The following is a 12,729-nucleotide window of genomic DNA, read 5'->3' as shown; positions in this document are numbered from 1 at the left end:
TTCAGGAACAGATTACTATCATTAACTGGGAGATGCCTGTATATGCAAGCATTTGACACAGAAGATAAATCTGATACGGAGTGTGCTCTTACAGCTTTTACAGTGTGTAAAGGAAGATTAGACATGGGTAGAAAGTTTAAATGATACCAAAGATGCCACATGAGATTTAAAAAGGCTTTACTTCCACAGCGAAGACACGAAAAGCTTACTGAGAAAACGGCATTTAGAAGAGAGAGTGAAGGCAAGGTGGGATCAACCCACAGGAGAGAAGGGAAGAGCACTAGCAAGATCAGGTTCAGCTTGAACACGGACATCACAGGCAAGAAAGCCACATATAAGAAACAAAAGGACTCATACTGCCAGGAAATCATGGAAGATTTAAAAACTTACTGAAGAATCACTAACAGGGTGTTATTTTAGAATCATTTACATGTCTAAAACCAAAATGTTTCCTTCTTGCATTATTCAGTTGAAAAGACTGATAATTATAAAATGGGTAAGAATCCAGAGGTGGTTAATGTTACTAAAATTCATTTTTTGAGACATTTAGATGACATGTTTAATAACTAGAACTGAAGGAAACAGGTACAAGGTATATAAAGTTGACAGATGAATGTGAATAACTCTAACCTGAGTTTAAATATTCTTCTAAAAAGTCAGTGTGTTCTAGCAGAAAAACAATAAATTTAGCAATTTAGGTGGCAGAGCCAGGAATCAAGCTTAAGTAGTTAACAGTGGAAAGGTTTTAACACCACCAAGCTTCAATTTTGTAACTTTTACTTATTATTCTGACTAACACAGGGTTGTAAAAAACAAATTTAGGCAATGAATGTGGAATTATAAACTATACAGAACCTACTAGATGCTTGTGATTATACAAGAGGGCTTCTGTTTTCTGGAATTCTGGAGTAAAAACTGATGGTTCTCAATAGATCTTTAGGACAGTAATGGAAATTACTTTTTAAAAAATACATTACATATATTTCTTGTAGAACAGAATATATTCAATGTGATAAGTATTTTTGATGTGATCAACTCTGTAGTTATTTAAAAGTAAGTTAATTTCTCTCCACAGAATAATTACTTGATACGCATGTGTTTTCTTTGTGTTTATAAACTACTTATGAGGTGGCATGAACGTGTAATTCCAGACGTGTTTAAAATCAGGTGATTATGCCAACTGGGCAAGCCCCCCTGTCACTGACAAGTCTTCTGTCACCCAAAAGTCACACTTTAAAATATGAAATGTTAAAAATGTCCTTAGAGAAGTATGATATTTGAGTTTTTCTCAAAGACTAAAATTAAATTGATTAAAAGCTTTAAGGTAATAAAAAAATTATTAAGGTAATAAAAAAGTTTTTGAGTATGATATATTTACCATACTGATTTGACAATTACTACAGTACCTACCACCATTTAAAAAGGGGCAGGGTTCTAAAACTACGGAAGGTAGGTTTTGGGACAAAGAAAAAGGAAAATTCACATAACAAACTGTACGACTTTGAGGGAACTACTTCTAGTGACTCTACCGTAATACTAAGGTGAAATGAAACATAAGCATGTACATAATGCCTAAGAACACACAGGTAAATGAGATGACAAACGTTATCCAGCTGCCCTGAAGGGGGGGGGGGGGGGGGCAGCACGCACGTGCGTGCCACGCAAGCCCTAGGAGTATATTCTGGCACATGACCTAATCAGAAACTGGTCAGAACACAAAGTAACCCTAAATCCATCAAGGGACTTACACATAATGGCTGATAGGAATACATAAATAAATCGTGCAAGCTTTCTAGATTGTAACTTGGCACTAAGTGTTCACACCTCATTACCAAGTAGCTATTTCAGGTAAATAATCCTAAATACAGAATAAACCCTACAACAAAAGTTTGACAGTATTGCCAATTTTATCTTTTGATATATTAAATGTGCTAAGAGTAAACTTTCACCCAGATACACCCCCTCCTAATGCTATGCCAAGGGTGTCAAACTCATTTCACCAGGGGCCACTTCAGCCTTACTATTGCCTTCAAAGGGCAGAATGGAATTTTAGGACTGTATAACTGATACTACTCCCTAACTAGGGGCAAGGAGCTCAGGCTGCCACCGAGTAGAAACAAGGTGCTGGGCCAGATGAAACAAGGTGGAGGGCCGGATTCAGCCCTCGGGCCTTGTGTTTGCCACCTGTGTGCTATGGCTTCTAATGGGATCCACTTTGATTTGTTTCAACAATTCCACTTCAAAGTAGTAGAACTCAGCACACTCAAGTCGCTCCACTTGAATTGTATTTGGACACATTAGCACAGTTAAGTTAAACTAGTTTGGATTTTTAAAACCCTGAGAACTCCGGGGAGTGGGGCTGTCTCCAACTCAGTGTATCATTTTTTGTAAACGTCCCAGCAGCACTGCAACCAAGTTATATTCAGAAGGTGGATCATTCACAGTCTTGACAATTATAGAACCATCTCCTCAAGGCCATTTCTCTTTTTTATTGAACAACGTATGCTCTGAGAAATGTTCATTAGCCGACTGTAAGATAAGTTCCATTCCCAGTCAGAGCACATGCCTGGGTTTTGCAGGCTGGGACCCTAGCTGGAGCATGAGAGAGGCAACTGATCAATGTTTCTCTCCCTCTCTTTCTCCCTCCCTTACCCTCTCTTTAAAAATAAATAAATAAAATCTTTAAAAAAATAAAGAAAAATAAAAATTTAATGCTAAAAAGCTTCTTTTGTTAGTTTTACCACAAATTATAAACTTTATTTTGCATAGATACAATGAGGAATAACAAACAAGGCACTGTTTTACAAAAGGTACCCACCAAATATAAAGTAATACAGAATTACAATTATTTTGGTCGAATTTTAAATACTGTATTAAATATTCTTTGTTCCAAACCTTTCAATATTTATTATAGTCTACTCTATTATCCTTGTATCAGAAAAAGTTCATAAGCAATTTAACGACAAAAAATTCAGATTGTACTGTTTCACACAACTAAAAGCAGAAAGTAAATCCCTACACGTTCTAACCTAAATTGTGAACATCCATCAGTGACAGTTAACACTCTGGAATGAAAGCATCATTCTAATAACTGACAAAGTGATGTTTAATTAATAAATTTATGACAGAGAATCAAGCATTGGCCTCTCTCTAGCCCTTTGTTTTATAAGGTAGACAGGATGTTATCTAACCTGTAGCATTTGTCAAAAATAGGTTTTTCCTATTCTGATATCCACCCACTTTCCCTCATAGAATCTGTGTGAGCCTTGACTCTTATCTTTCTCTCCTTCCCCACAGTCCTCCCAATCCTTTCTCCTTTCTAACTGGGCCAACCAGGCCCTGGGTCTCACAGTCACCTGCTCATCTGGCATGCCAGTCGGTGCTTGACCAGTGTGCTATCTCAAGTTCTCAACTGGCACTCCTACCTCCTTCCAGACAGCTACTCAGCATCAAAAATTTATGATGTTGTGAGAACATCTTCCTTTATGAACCAGCCTTCTATAGTAATTTTCAATTTGTCTTTCAAATATGGGCTTCAAAGTGTTTTCCCTCAAAGTAAGAATGATGTATCATTCTTACTTTGCCGAGGAAATTGCCGAGGAAGTCCTCCCTCCCTCTCTAGCATCCAGGGAGGCTATGACAGTGCTCTTCTTCGCCTCTAAGATGAAGCTGACTTGTGCCAAGAGATAACATGACCTTCCAGGAAGAGGTCCTGGTACTCTAGCTGAATGCAGCATGATCAATGAACGATGAAGTGACATGATGGCCCTTAGCTTTGATTCTGAACTCAAAGCAAAGGTAAACCCAAGCCTTGGGTACTCCAGTGCTTCCCCACCATCTATATTTCAACTAGTGGATGAAGAATCTGTCTTCAGTGAAAAATATTCCTCAGTATTCTTAGGGTTTACTAGAAAACAAAAAGCGTTTAAAAAAAAAAAAAAAAGAACCAATTCTACTCCATGCGTTTAAATTGTAAATTCTACAAAATGTATCATATACCGAACTGGCACCTCAATTAACAGTACAAAGAAAGGCTCACATGTAAAATTAGATTAGTAAGTGTGGATCCATACTTCTCAAAGTAACTCAAAAAATGTAAATACATAAAAAGACAAAACAGTAAATCTTGCTGTATGGCAGTATTACACAATGACAAATAAAAACATGATTGGAAAACTAATACAAATGCAGATACATCAAATGCACACATTTCCTGAAAAAGTAAATCCTCTGCATGGAGGGTGCATTAACATCTCTTTCCTACAGAAATGTCTACTTACATCTGTTGATACAGAATCAAGCTAAAAACTTCGGAGAATTAGCACTTTTCAGTCAACAAATCAACCTGAAAACTGTATACTAAACATATCCCTTAAAACTTCAGGTCGCACATAAAGTAAAAAAAAGAAAAATACTTTTAACATGTTCTATAGAACACTATGACAATAACTGGAAAGTTCAAAATAATGAAACTAGGATCAGACTATTTTTTTTTTACGTCATTCACTACTCTTGCTGATCTATGAAAAACTCAAACACTGGGTTCCCTCCCCATCAATTTCTTGTTAATTTATATTCCACTAGGCTGGTGTTGCATATCCATTTAGTGAAGTCAATTTGAAAAAGAGTTTCTGGTTCATTTTACTTTTACACAGCCATGTTAAAGAATTAGCTATGATATAGTTGTATATCTTTATTAATTTGTAATCTTTCAATAATCACTGAAAATATTAGCATAAAGATTTTAAAAATGTAGCAAGCTGTGGATCAGGCAATCTTGAATAGCAACAGATTCCAAATTTGACTGACAAGTATATTACAAATGAGTAATATTTCAAGTAGGATGTTTTCTACACAAATAAGCTCAAGAAATAAGCTACACAAATAACTGGATACTAGGAGGACCTAGTTTGTTCTTGATAAGTAGGCACCTGTATACACCAAGCTCAATCCTTGACAATCATCTGCCAAGATGATGAAGGTAATGATACCAACTTTAAAAAATGAAAACTTTAAAACCAGAGATTTAAGGGTCTTACTAAAAGTCACATGCTGCTTATTATATAACTTAATCGATGACTAGGCTTTAAAAAAGTCAACCCGGTTCTTCTAGTGGTTTTCAATCATTTTCAAACACTACAATCTTATTTTCCAAGAATCTGTTAGAACCCCCACCTATTTAAAAAATGAAAGTATGGCTATACTGTTTCAAACTAGAACTCAGATCCCTTTCCCATCCCTAACAAAGCACCCAGAAACAGGCTTGGAAAACCCACGCTCCCTCCCTGTGCCGGGCACGCATCCACACCAAAAAGACCCACAGTTCCTGACCTCAAGAAACTCACATATTTATGCAGTGTAATTTGTGCTACTGTTATTAGCAATCGGTGCTGTCAACATTTCATACCTATGGGCACGACAATTGGTTAGACCCTGAAGGAAATTCTAAGCAGAAGCCAAGGCACTGCTTTTTTGCCATGTGATTTAATGGGGAGAAAGACAGCACTTGGCCATATTCCTCTTAACTCACCCTACCTAAACTTCCCTTTGCCAAGGGGGGACACTTCTTGCTAAGAGGTGGAAAGTAGTATCTGCTTTATCTACAGTCAAAAGATATATAAAACTGCATCCAGCTACATTTTTTTCTATTTACTTAAAAAAAAATCCTCACCAGAGCACGTGCTTATAGATTGAAGGGCGAGTTGTAGGGGAAACACTGATGTGTGAGAGAAACACGGAAGCGGCTGCCTCTCTTAAGCACCACGACCTGGGACCAAACTTAGGCTTGTCCTGACTGGGAATGGAACCTGAGACCTTTCAGTTCATGGGACTACACTTCAACCAACTGAGCCGCACTGGCTAGGGCTTTCTCTATTTACTTTTGAAATACAGATTATTTTGTACTGTACAATCCAATCATAATCACCCATTACTTAGTCCTTTGTAATTCAATATAGTTTGATATCTAAAGACAATTCTTCAAGTAAACATAAAATATTTATAGAGAACATTTCTATGCTACCTTTCTTCCAATTGCTCCATTCTGTTTTTTTGGAGGTGGAGGTTCAAAAATGCGTTGCTGCTGCTGAGGTGGGAGTGTAGAGTACAATGGAATGATTTTAATGTCACCAACTTCGGGGCCCAAATCATCAACCTCACGTTTTATTCTTTTACAGGCTTCATCAATTTCCTACAAAATAAAAGTCTGAGTCTGAAAACACAATGAATACACACTGAAACATTTCAAGTATTTATCATAATCCTAGTCCTATGTGACGTATTTTCAAATTAGTAATCAAAATTAATTTAGCAAATTTCATTAGGATTTCCAAAATAATTTTAACACTTTGACTTTTGTAGTCAAACACACAACTGCCTTACTGGCATTCTATACCACTCTTCTTAGAATTCGATGTCCTAATTAATTATCAACAAACTGTACTAACTTGAGTATTTCACCCAGGAATATTTAACTACAGTCATAACCTTTTCAATTTTCACAATCTAAAAGAAAATGATGTGCTAGATTTTTAAAGAAGGCAATTAGGCTTTAATATCCTGTTATCACCAATGCAATTATAAGAAGATTTGCTTCATTGTTCCTAATGAGAACAAATACCTTTACAGTATCAACATATTTAAGAACTACCCAAATACCTTAGAGCACCATCAAATAGTTCCCTACCACAGAAAACTATTTCAATACATTTGCATTCAAATCCAGGTTTAAAGAGAGGATACACAATGAATACTCAGAGAGGTAGTAAGTAGATAGAGGCTCCAGCAAGTGGCAAAGGGACGAAAACAATCAGGACGGAGATGTATTTTAAATTTCACTGAAGCATTAATTCAGTTAAACTCAGAAATACATTAAATAAATAACTTGGCAATCTGTCCAGTGAAGGACCCAACCATCAGCTATCCTTATCAAAAAATTCTTTGATTCAGAAGACAATTTTTTAATAAAAAGAAAAACCTTATTCCATATTTTTATTTCAAACTAGAATTTTCCTTGAAATTATTTTAAATCAAAGTACAACATTTTTTTGTGTGTTCAAGAATGCAAAGTTTCTGGAAAATGAAACAATTTTTTTTTGGTCATTTAATATATCAAACATACTAGTTTTCTTAAACAGGTATGGTCTCGAAAATTATGACACAGAAAATTACTATTAAAGATTCGATGGTAATAGTTTCCTTTGAGACCCAAACTTTCTTAAAAAAATACATATATATGTTATTCACTGAAAAATATGGATAAAACATGTGTATCAGGTTTTTGAAAAAAACTGCTTTCAAATGTTCTATCTATATTAGAATGCCCCCTACTGATAATATGCAAATACAAAATTAAATATCTTCAAAATAAAAAAATGCAACACTGGATTTTCTAAAATAAAAGGAAAATGGCTGCCAATATTCAGAACATTCACAATTTTATTAATTTAAGCATGTAACTGGCGAGAAAATGTTTGGAAGTCACTGAGCACCCAGATTTCACATACAGTGTTAAAAAATTAAGTGCCCCAAAGTATACACTGGGGCACTTAATTTGCAGATTCCAGAATTTTAACAAGATAATTCAACTTTACTTGGGACTAGACTATTCAATCTGCTAAGCATGTCAAGCTAAAACGAAATCATTTCACAGAATATAAAAACATCTCTAAACACCACTTACATTTCTATATAAAAAAGATTCTAATGACTGTTTTAAAACTCTGCAACAAAATGTCCCCCAACAGTTTACCCAACTTCCACAAAGTTGTCACAGTTCAGAAGACCACAGAACTCACATACTGTCATTAGCATAAAGCAACCATCTTGCTCAGTATTCCGCAATACTGAGAATTCAGAAATTTGGGGAGTTTCTGGTTTGGAACTTGCAGTTCCAAAAGTATCATGTGTGTTAGTAAATTAATTTGGACCCCACTGATTTAAATAATCTGAAGTCTCTATATGTGGAAAAGACATTCTACTCAACAAAATTAAAGATAAAACAATGCTGCTTAAAGAATGAAGGGTTTCAACATCTTCAACTGTGCATTTACAACTGATTGTTTCAATTACATTCTTATCCAATTTAGTATTGTAGCCCCCCCCCCCAAGGGCCTCGTAAGTCCAGATTTTAAGCATTAGCATAAAACATAAAAAAATTACAGAATTCCAATCTTTCCCAACCTTTCCCCAATTAAAACTGGTCTCTCCCAAATTAAGTCAGATGACTAAAGAGGCACTATTAAGTGGTCAAAATGGTGATAATTATGTGGTCTTAAAATTTCATGAGGTAACTAAATTTTATGGATGCTATTCAATTTATGAGCAATGAATTCCCAGAATCTGCCATTTAACTAAGAAAAAATAACAAAAGGTCAAAGACACGAGAAACAGTAATTATTTTACCTATCTCTAAATCTATGCTACTACACACAATCAATGAAACAAAGTACATTAGGTCCTCCGCTACCCTCCTCCCCTAAGATCTTCAAATTCAAGACTAGACACCTAAAAAGAACTCAAAAACCTATCCAGACACTTATAAATCTAACTCACAATTACCACGACACTTTACTGAAAGACATGTTATACCCCCCTACAGCACATGTATGAAAAACCACGGGGCTTCCTCCCTTCCCTTCCCTAGCTAAATGAAAGTGGCCGAAATACCAACTCATACGAAAGCCTTTCAGGTCCTCACTATGAGGACACCCAATATTTCTGATAGAACTCTAATATGCTTGGTTATCTGAAAATACTATTTTAAATAGTCATTTAGAAATACACTATGCTTTCTGAAGCAAGTGAGAAACCATAAAGACCAGACACAAAAGGATAAAATGAATACCTGAACACTGCATTACAGGATAAATATGGTTTGCATGCCACCAGAAAAGCATTTAGCACTCTTGCTTACACAATACACAAAAATTCTGTCACTCAAAATGCATAGAAAAGACTAGTATCAACAGAGGTTTATCTGTAAAACGGAACTTGCAACACATCTTATTTCCCAAAAGAGTAAGTATTATATGATTCATTCTTTCCTGAGAATGATTTGAACCCCCCAGGGGACATCCGACCATGTCCATAGACATTTTTGATTGTAACCACCAGGGGAGGGAGTGTTACTACATCTAATGGGTAAAAGCCAGAGATGTAAACACCCTACTACGCGCAGAGCGCCCCACAACAAAGAATTAACTGGCCCACAGCATAAATAGTGTTGAGGGTGAAAACCTTGCTCTAAAACAAACTTTAGCCAATGGAGTACAAAATGAAGAAATGGACCAAAAAAATCACTCAAACATTATACACCAAGCATCCCTGTAGAATCTGACCACAAAATAAGAGTTCACATTCTCATGGAGGCAGGTGATAACACAGCAGACCTTGATATAAATAACTACAGTAATTTCCCATAACATTGTTCAGGTTGGCGGCAGTAATGTACCACAGGCACTAAAACATTCCTCTGGAGCAGAGAACTTTAAACCTAAGAAAATATAAAAATGGCCTGAGGAGCTTGTGAAGATGGAGACTTCTATATTTCTCCCTGAAATTTCACATGTTTCAGCAAGTCTAGAACAGGGTCAAGAACCTGCTTTGTTTTTGCAAGCTCTTCTCCCCTAGGAAGGCAATCCACTGACCACACTTGAGAAAACATGTTCTGGAGCTGGGGTCAGTCAGATCTTTCACTGTAAAGGGACCAAATATTTCAGACTCTGCATTCATATAGCACCCATACTGCATATTCTTTAATTTATAAACTTTTAAAAATGTAAAAGCAAGTATTAACTAGTGACCATACAAAAAGAAACAGGAAGGTGGGCAGCACATGTAGCTATTTAAATTAACTAAAATTCTCTAAAATTAAAGCTTAGTCACTCCTCTCACCAGCCACATTTCAAATACTCAAAGCCATATGTCACTGGTGGCCTACTGAACATTACAGATAAGAACATTTCCGGAAATGAAGACAGTTCTAAGGGAACAGCAGCACTGCTCGCTCTTGAGCCTTGTTAGTTATCATTAAGAATACGTAATCTAGACCACCCCTGACCTTTGAATCAGAATGTACAAGATTTCTAAGTGATCTCTATGCACATCAGTTTGAAAAGCACCTTCTAGAAAATTCACAAAACCTATTAGAGCAAATGACAAGCTCTAAGAAAAACCTTTCTTAGAAGGCTTAATAAAAACTTTTATCCAGATAGCTTTTCCTCATCTTGTGTAGCCACTTAAGAATTTCACAGCATACCTATAAACATCTTACCGGAAATATGTTTGAAAAAATGAGTTTGCTGCACCTGAGAATAAAATTTGTATCTTAATTTCTAAACTAAGGAATTTCAGTAATTCCTTCCAATCCTCACTGAGCATGTGAAAGAAGAGAAAAGCAAAACACAAACATTTGCTGATGATGGATGGGTACCAGAGTTACCCGAGCTCACTCACAAGCTTAGTAACTACGATAACCTTATTTCACAGCAGCTGTGATTCAACTTCGTATCTCAGCAAAACTGCAAATTACCACACACTACTGACCACCCAAGCCTCTCCCAAATAGAAACTAAACTGCTAAATTTGAAATTCCAAAAAGCATTTAACATTCTTAGGGTAATTAACTAGAACACAAACACTACTGGTATAAATAGGTATTCTGAGAGTACATGGATAATAAGGTTTATATTATTTGAAATATAAGTACAATCAGGTTGAAGAAAAACTTTGAATGTTGGGATTAAAAAAATGGTTAATATATGTAAAGTTCTTAAGTTTAAAGTTGTTACACATAGAAATAATACACCAACAGCTAAATAGTGAAGCAAATAATGACGATACCTCTTGACCAGTTAAGAAAAGTAGAAGATCTCCCTCCTCTTCTTCACACATATGAATTTGGATCACTGTTCTAATTGCTGCTTCAAGGTAATCTCTTTCTGGTTCAGGAGTATAAAAAATCTCAACAGGATGTGTACGTCCAGGAATAGTTAAGAGAGGACAGTTATCAAAATAAATCTGGAATTTTCCTGCATCTAGAGTGGCACTCATAACTATAACCTGGGGGAGGAAAAAATTATATTATATGAGGTTGCCTTTAAGGATTAAGTAGTCTTTATGAAAAAACAAGTAATATTTACTGTTAATATATATAACTGATACATATCAGTTATAAAAAGTCTACAAGTCTCACTAATAAATTGTGATTAAAAAGCAAATACAGAAAGACTGAGTGACAGTAAGTTATTTACATTTAACAAAATTAGAAATAAACCTGACATCAAAGAGTACAATTTTAACTTCATGAAATACCTTAGAAACCAAAGTTTATAAAATTATATATTATGTAAAAGGGATTGGTAAAAGACAGCATTAATATGCATCATGATTACTGCTCCATTACTAAAACATGCACACACGAACACTGCACATGGGGAAAAACAAAAAGAATCAATGACACTGATATGAACTTTCTCCCTTCTTCCAAATCACCTTTAATAAACATGACTTCTTTAGAAAGATTCCTGGAGAAAAAAAAAAATTAAGTTTCCTTTTTTAAAAAGCCACAACTACAAAAGGTTGTTCAAGTGCAGGGATGCATGATTGTGCAATTACCCTCCCTCTATGTAAATCGTACATTATCTAACCCATTAACAATTTACTTAACTAGCCCTGGCTGGTGTAGCTCAGTGGATTGAGTGCTGGCCTGCAAACCAAAGGGTCACCGGTTCAATTCCCAGCCAGGGCACATGCCTGGGTTGCAGGCCAGGTCCCCAGTAGAGGGGGCATGCAAGAGGTAACCACACACTGATGTTTCTCTCCCTCTCTCCTTCCCTTTCCCTATCTCTAAAAATAAATACTATCTTAAAAAAAAAAGAAATGAAAAGCCTAAAAAAAAAATTTAAATAGAAGGCTACCCCAACAAAACACTCTACTAGAGTCCTTAATTTCTACTTTGACTTTTCCCCTAAAACTTAAATAGCTCATAAAGCTTAATTAATAATTACTCAGCTCTTCAAAAGTGTAATTTAGTTTTTATAAATACTTGCTTAGACATCAAAAAAAAGTCAGATTAGTCAGTTTTAAGTTATACTAGCCAACTGGTATGACAGAAAAAGGAAAAAGAAATTAGGATAAATAAATGTATTTCTAAGAAGTGGATTGTTCTTGGTATAGCCATTCCCACTGGCCAGCATTATGAATTATAATGGGTGTATTTATGTTGGGACAAGGACAAGGATTTGACCATTAGAGATCCCTGTACTTAATATAGGGTAGGGTGAACAGAAGGGCTACAAACCTACTAAATGTGTGAGAAATGGAAAAGATCTGGCTTAAGAATACAGTACTCAAAGCCACAGTATAAATCAAGTCTAAAAGACACAGCAGAACAGATTAGGAAGGAAAACACTAATGCAGGTAACTTACTGGCTGCTTCTCTTACAGTTGATTTTTTAAAATAGTTGATTAGTGACCAGTATGTGTTCTCTGTTTTTTATATGTACAAATGTTTTATGAATGAAATAAGTGAAAGAAACTACCTCACCTTTAAATCTGATCTCTGTCTTACAACTTCCTTCAGAACACCCATGAGAATATCTGTAGCCAATGTCCTTTCATGAGCCTCATCAAGAATTATTACACCATAACGCTCCAGGAGGGGATCATTCATGGCTTCACGAAGTAACATCCCATCAGTCATGTACCTGTAATTCACAAAAAATGTGT

The 12,729-nt window shown here is 35.7% G+C and overlaps 1 protein-coding gene across 1 annotated transcript in view; it reads right to left on the bottom strand.

Annotated features, from left to right (window-relative positions):
• The window catches only part of DHX15 (DEAH-box helicase 15), a 54,598-nt gene that overhangs the window by 15,653 nt on the left and 26,216 nt on the right, over positions 1–12,729 (bottom strand). Inside the window, exons 4-6 of the mRNA XM_024573944.3 lie at positions 12,548–12,707; positions 10,843–11,061; positions 6,023–6,190 (exon numbers count right to left, since the gene is read on the bottom strand). Of these exons, the coding sequence (XP_024429712.1) occupies positions 6,023–6,190; positions 10,843–11,061; positions 12,548–12,707 (547 nt within the window). The remainder of the gene's footprint in view (positions 1–6,022; positions 6,191–10,842; positions 11,062–12,547; positions 12,708–12,729) is intronic.

This window comes from Desmodus rotundus, chromosome 4, assembly GCF_022682495.2.
Source record: "Desmodus rotundus isolate HL8 chromosome 4, HLdesRot8A.1, whole genome shotgun sequence".
Classification (NCBI taxonomy): Eukaryota; Metazoa; Chordata; class Mammalia; order Chiroptera; family Phyllostomidae; genus Desmodus; species Desmodus rotundus.
Note: the sequence above shows the minus strand (reverse complement) of the source record. Positions and strands in the feature narration are given on the sequence as shown.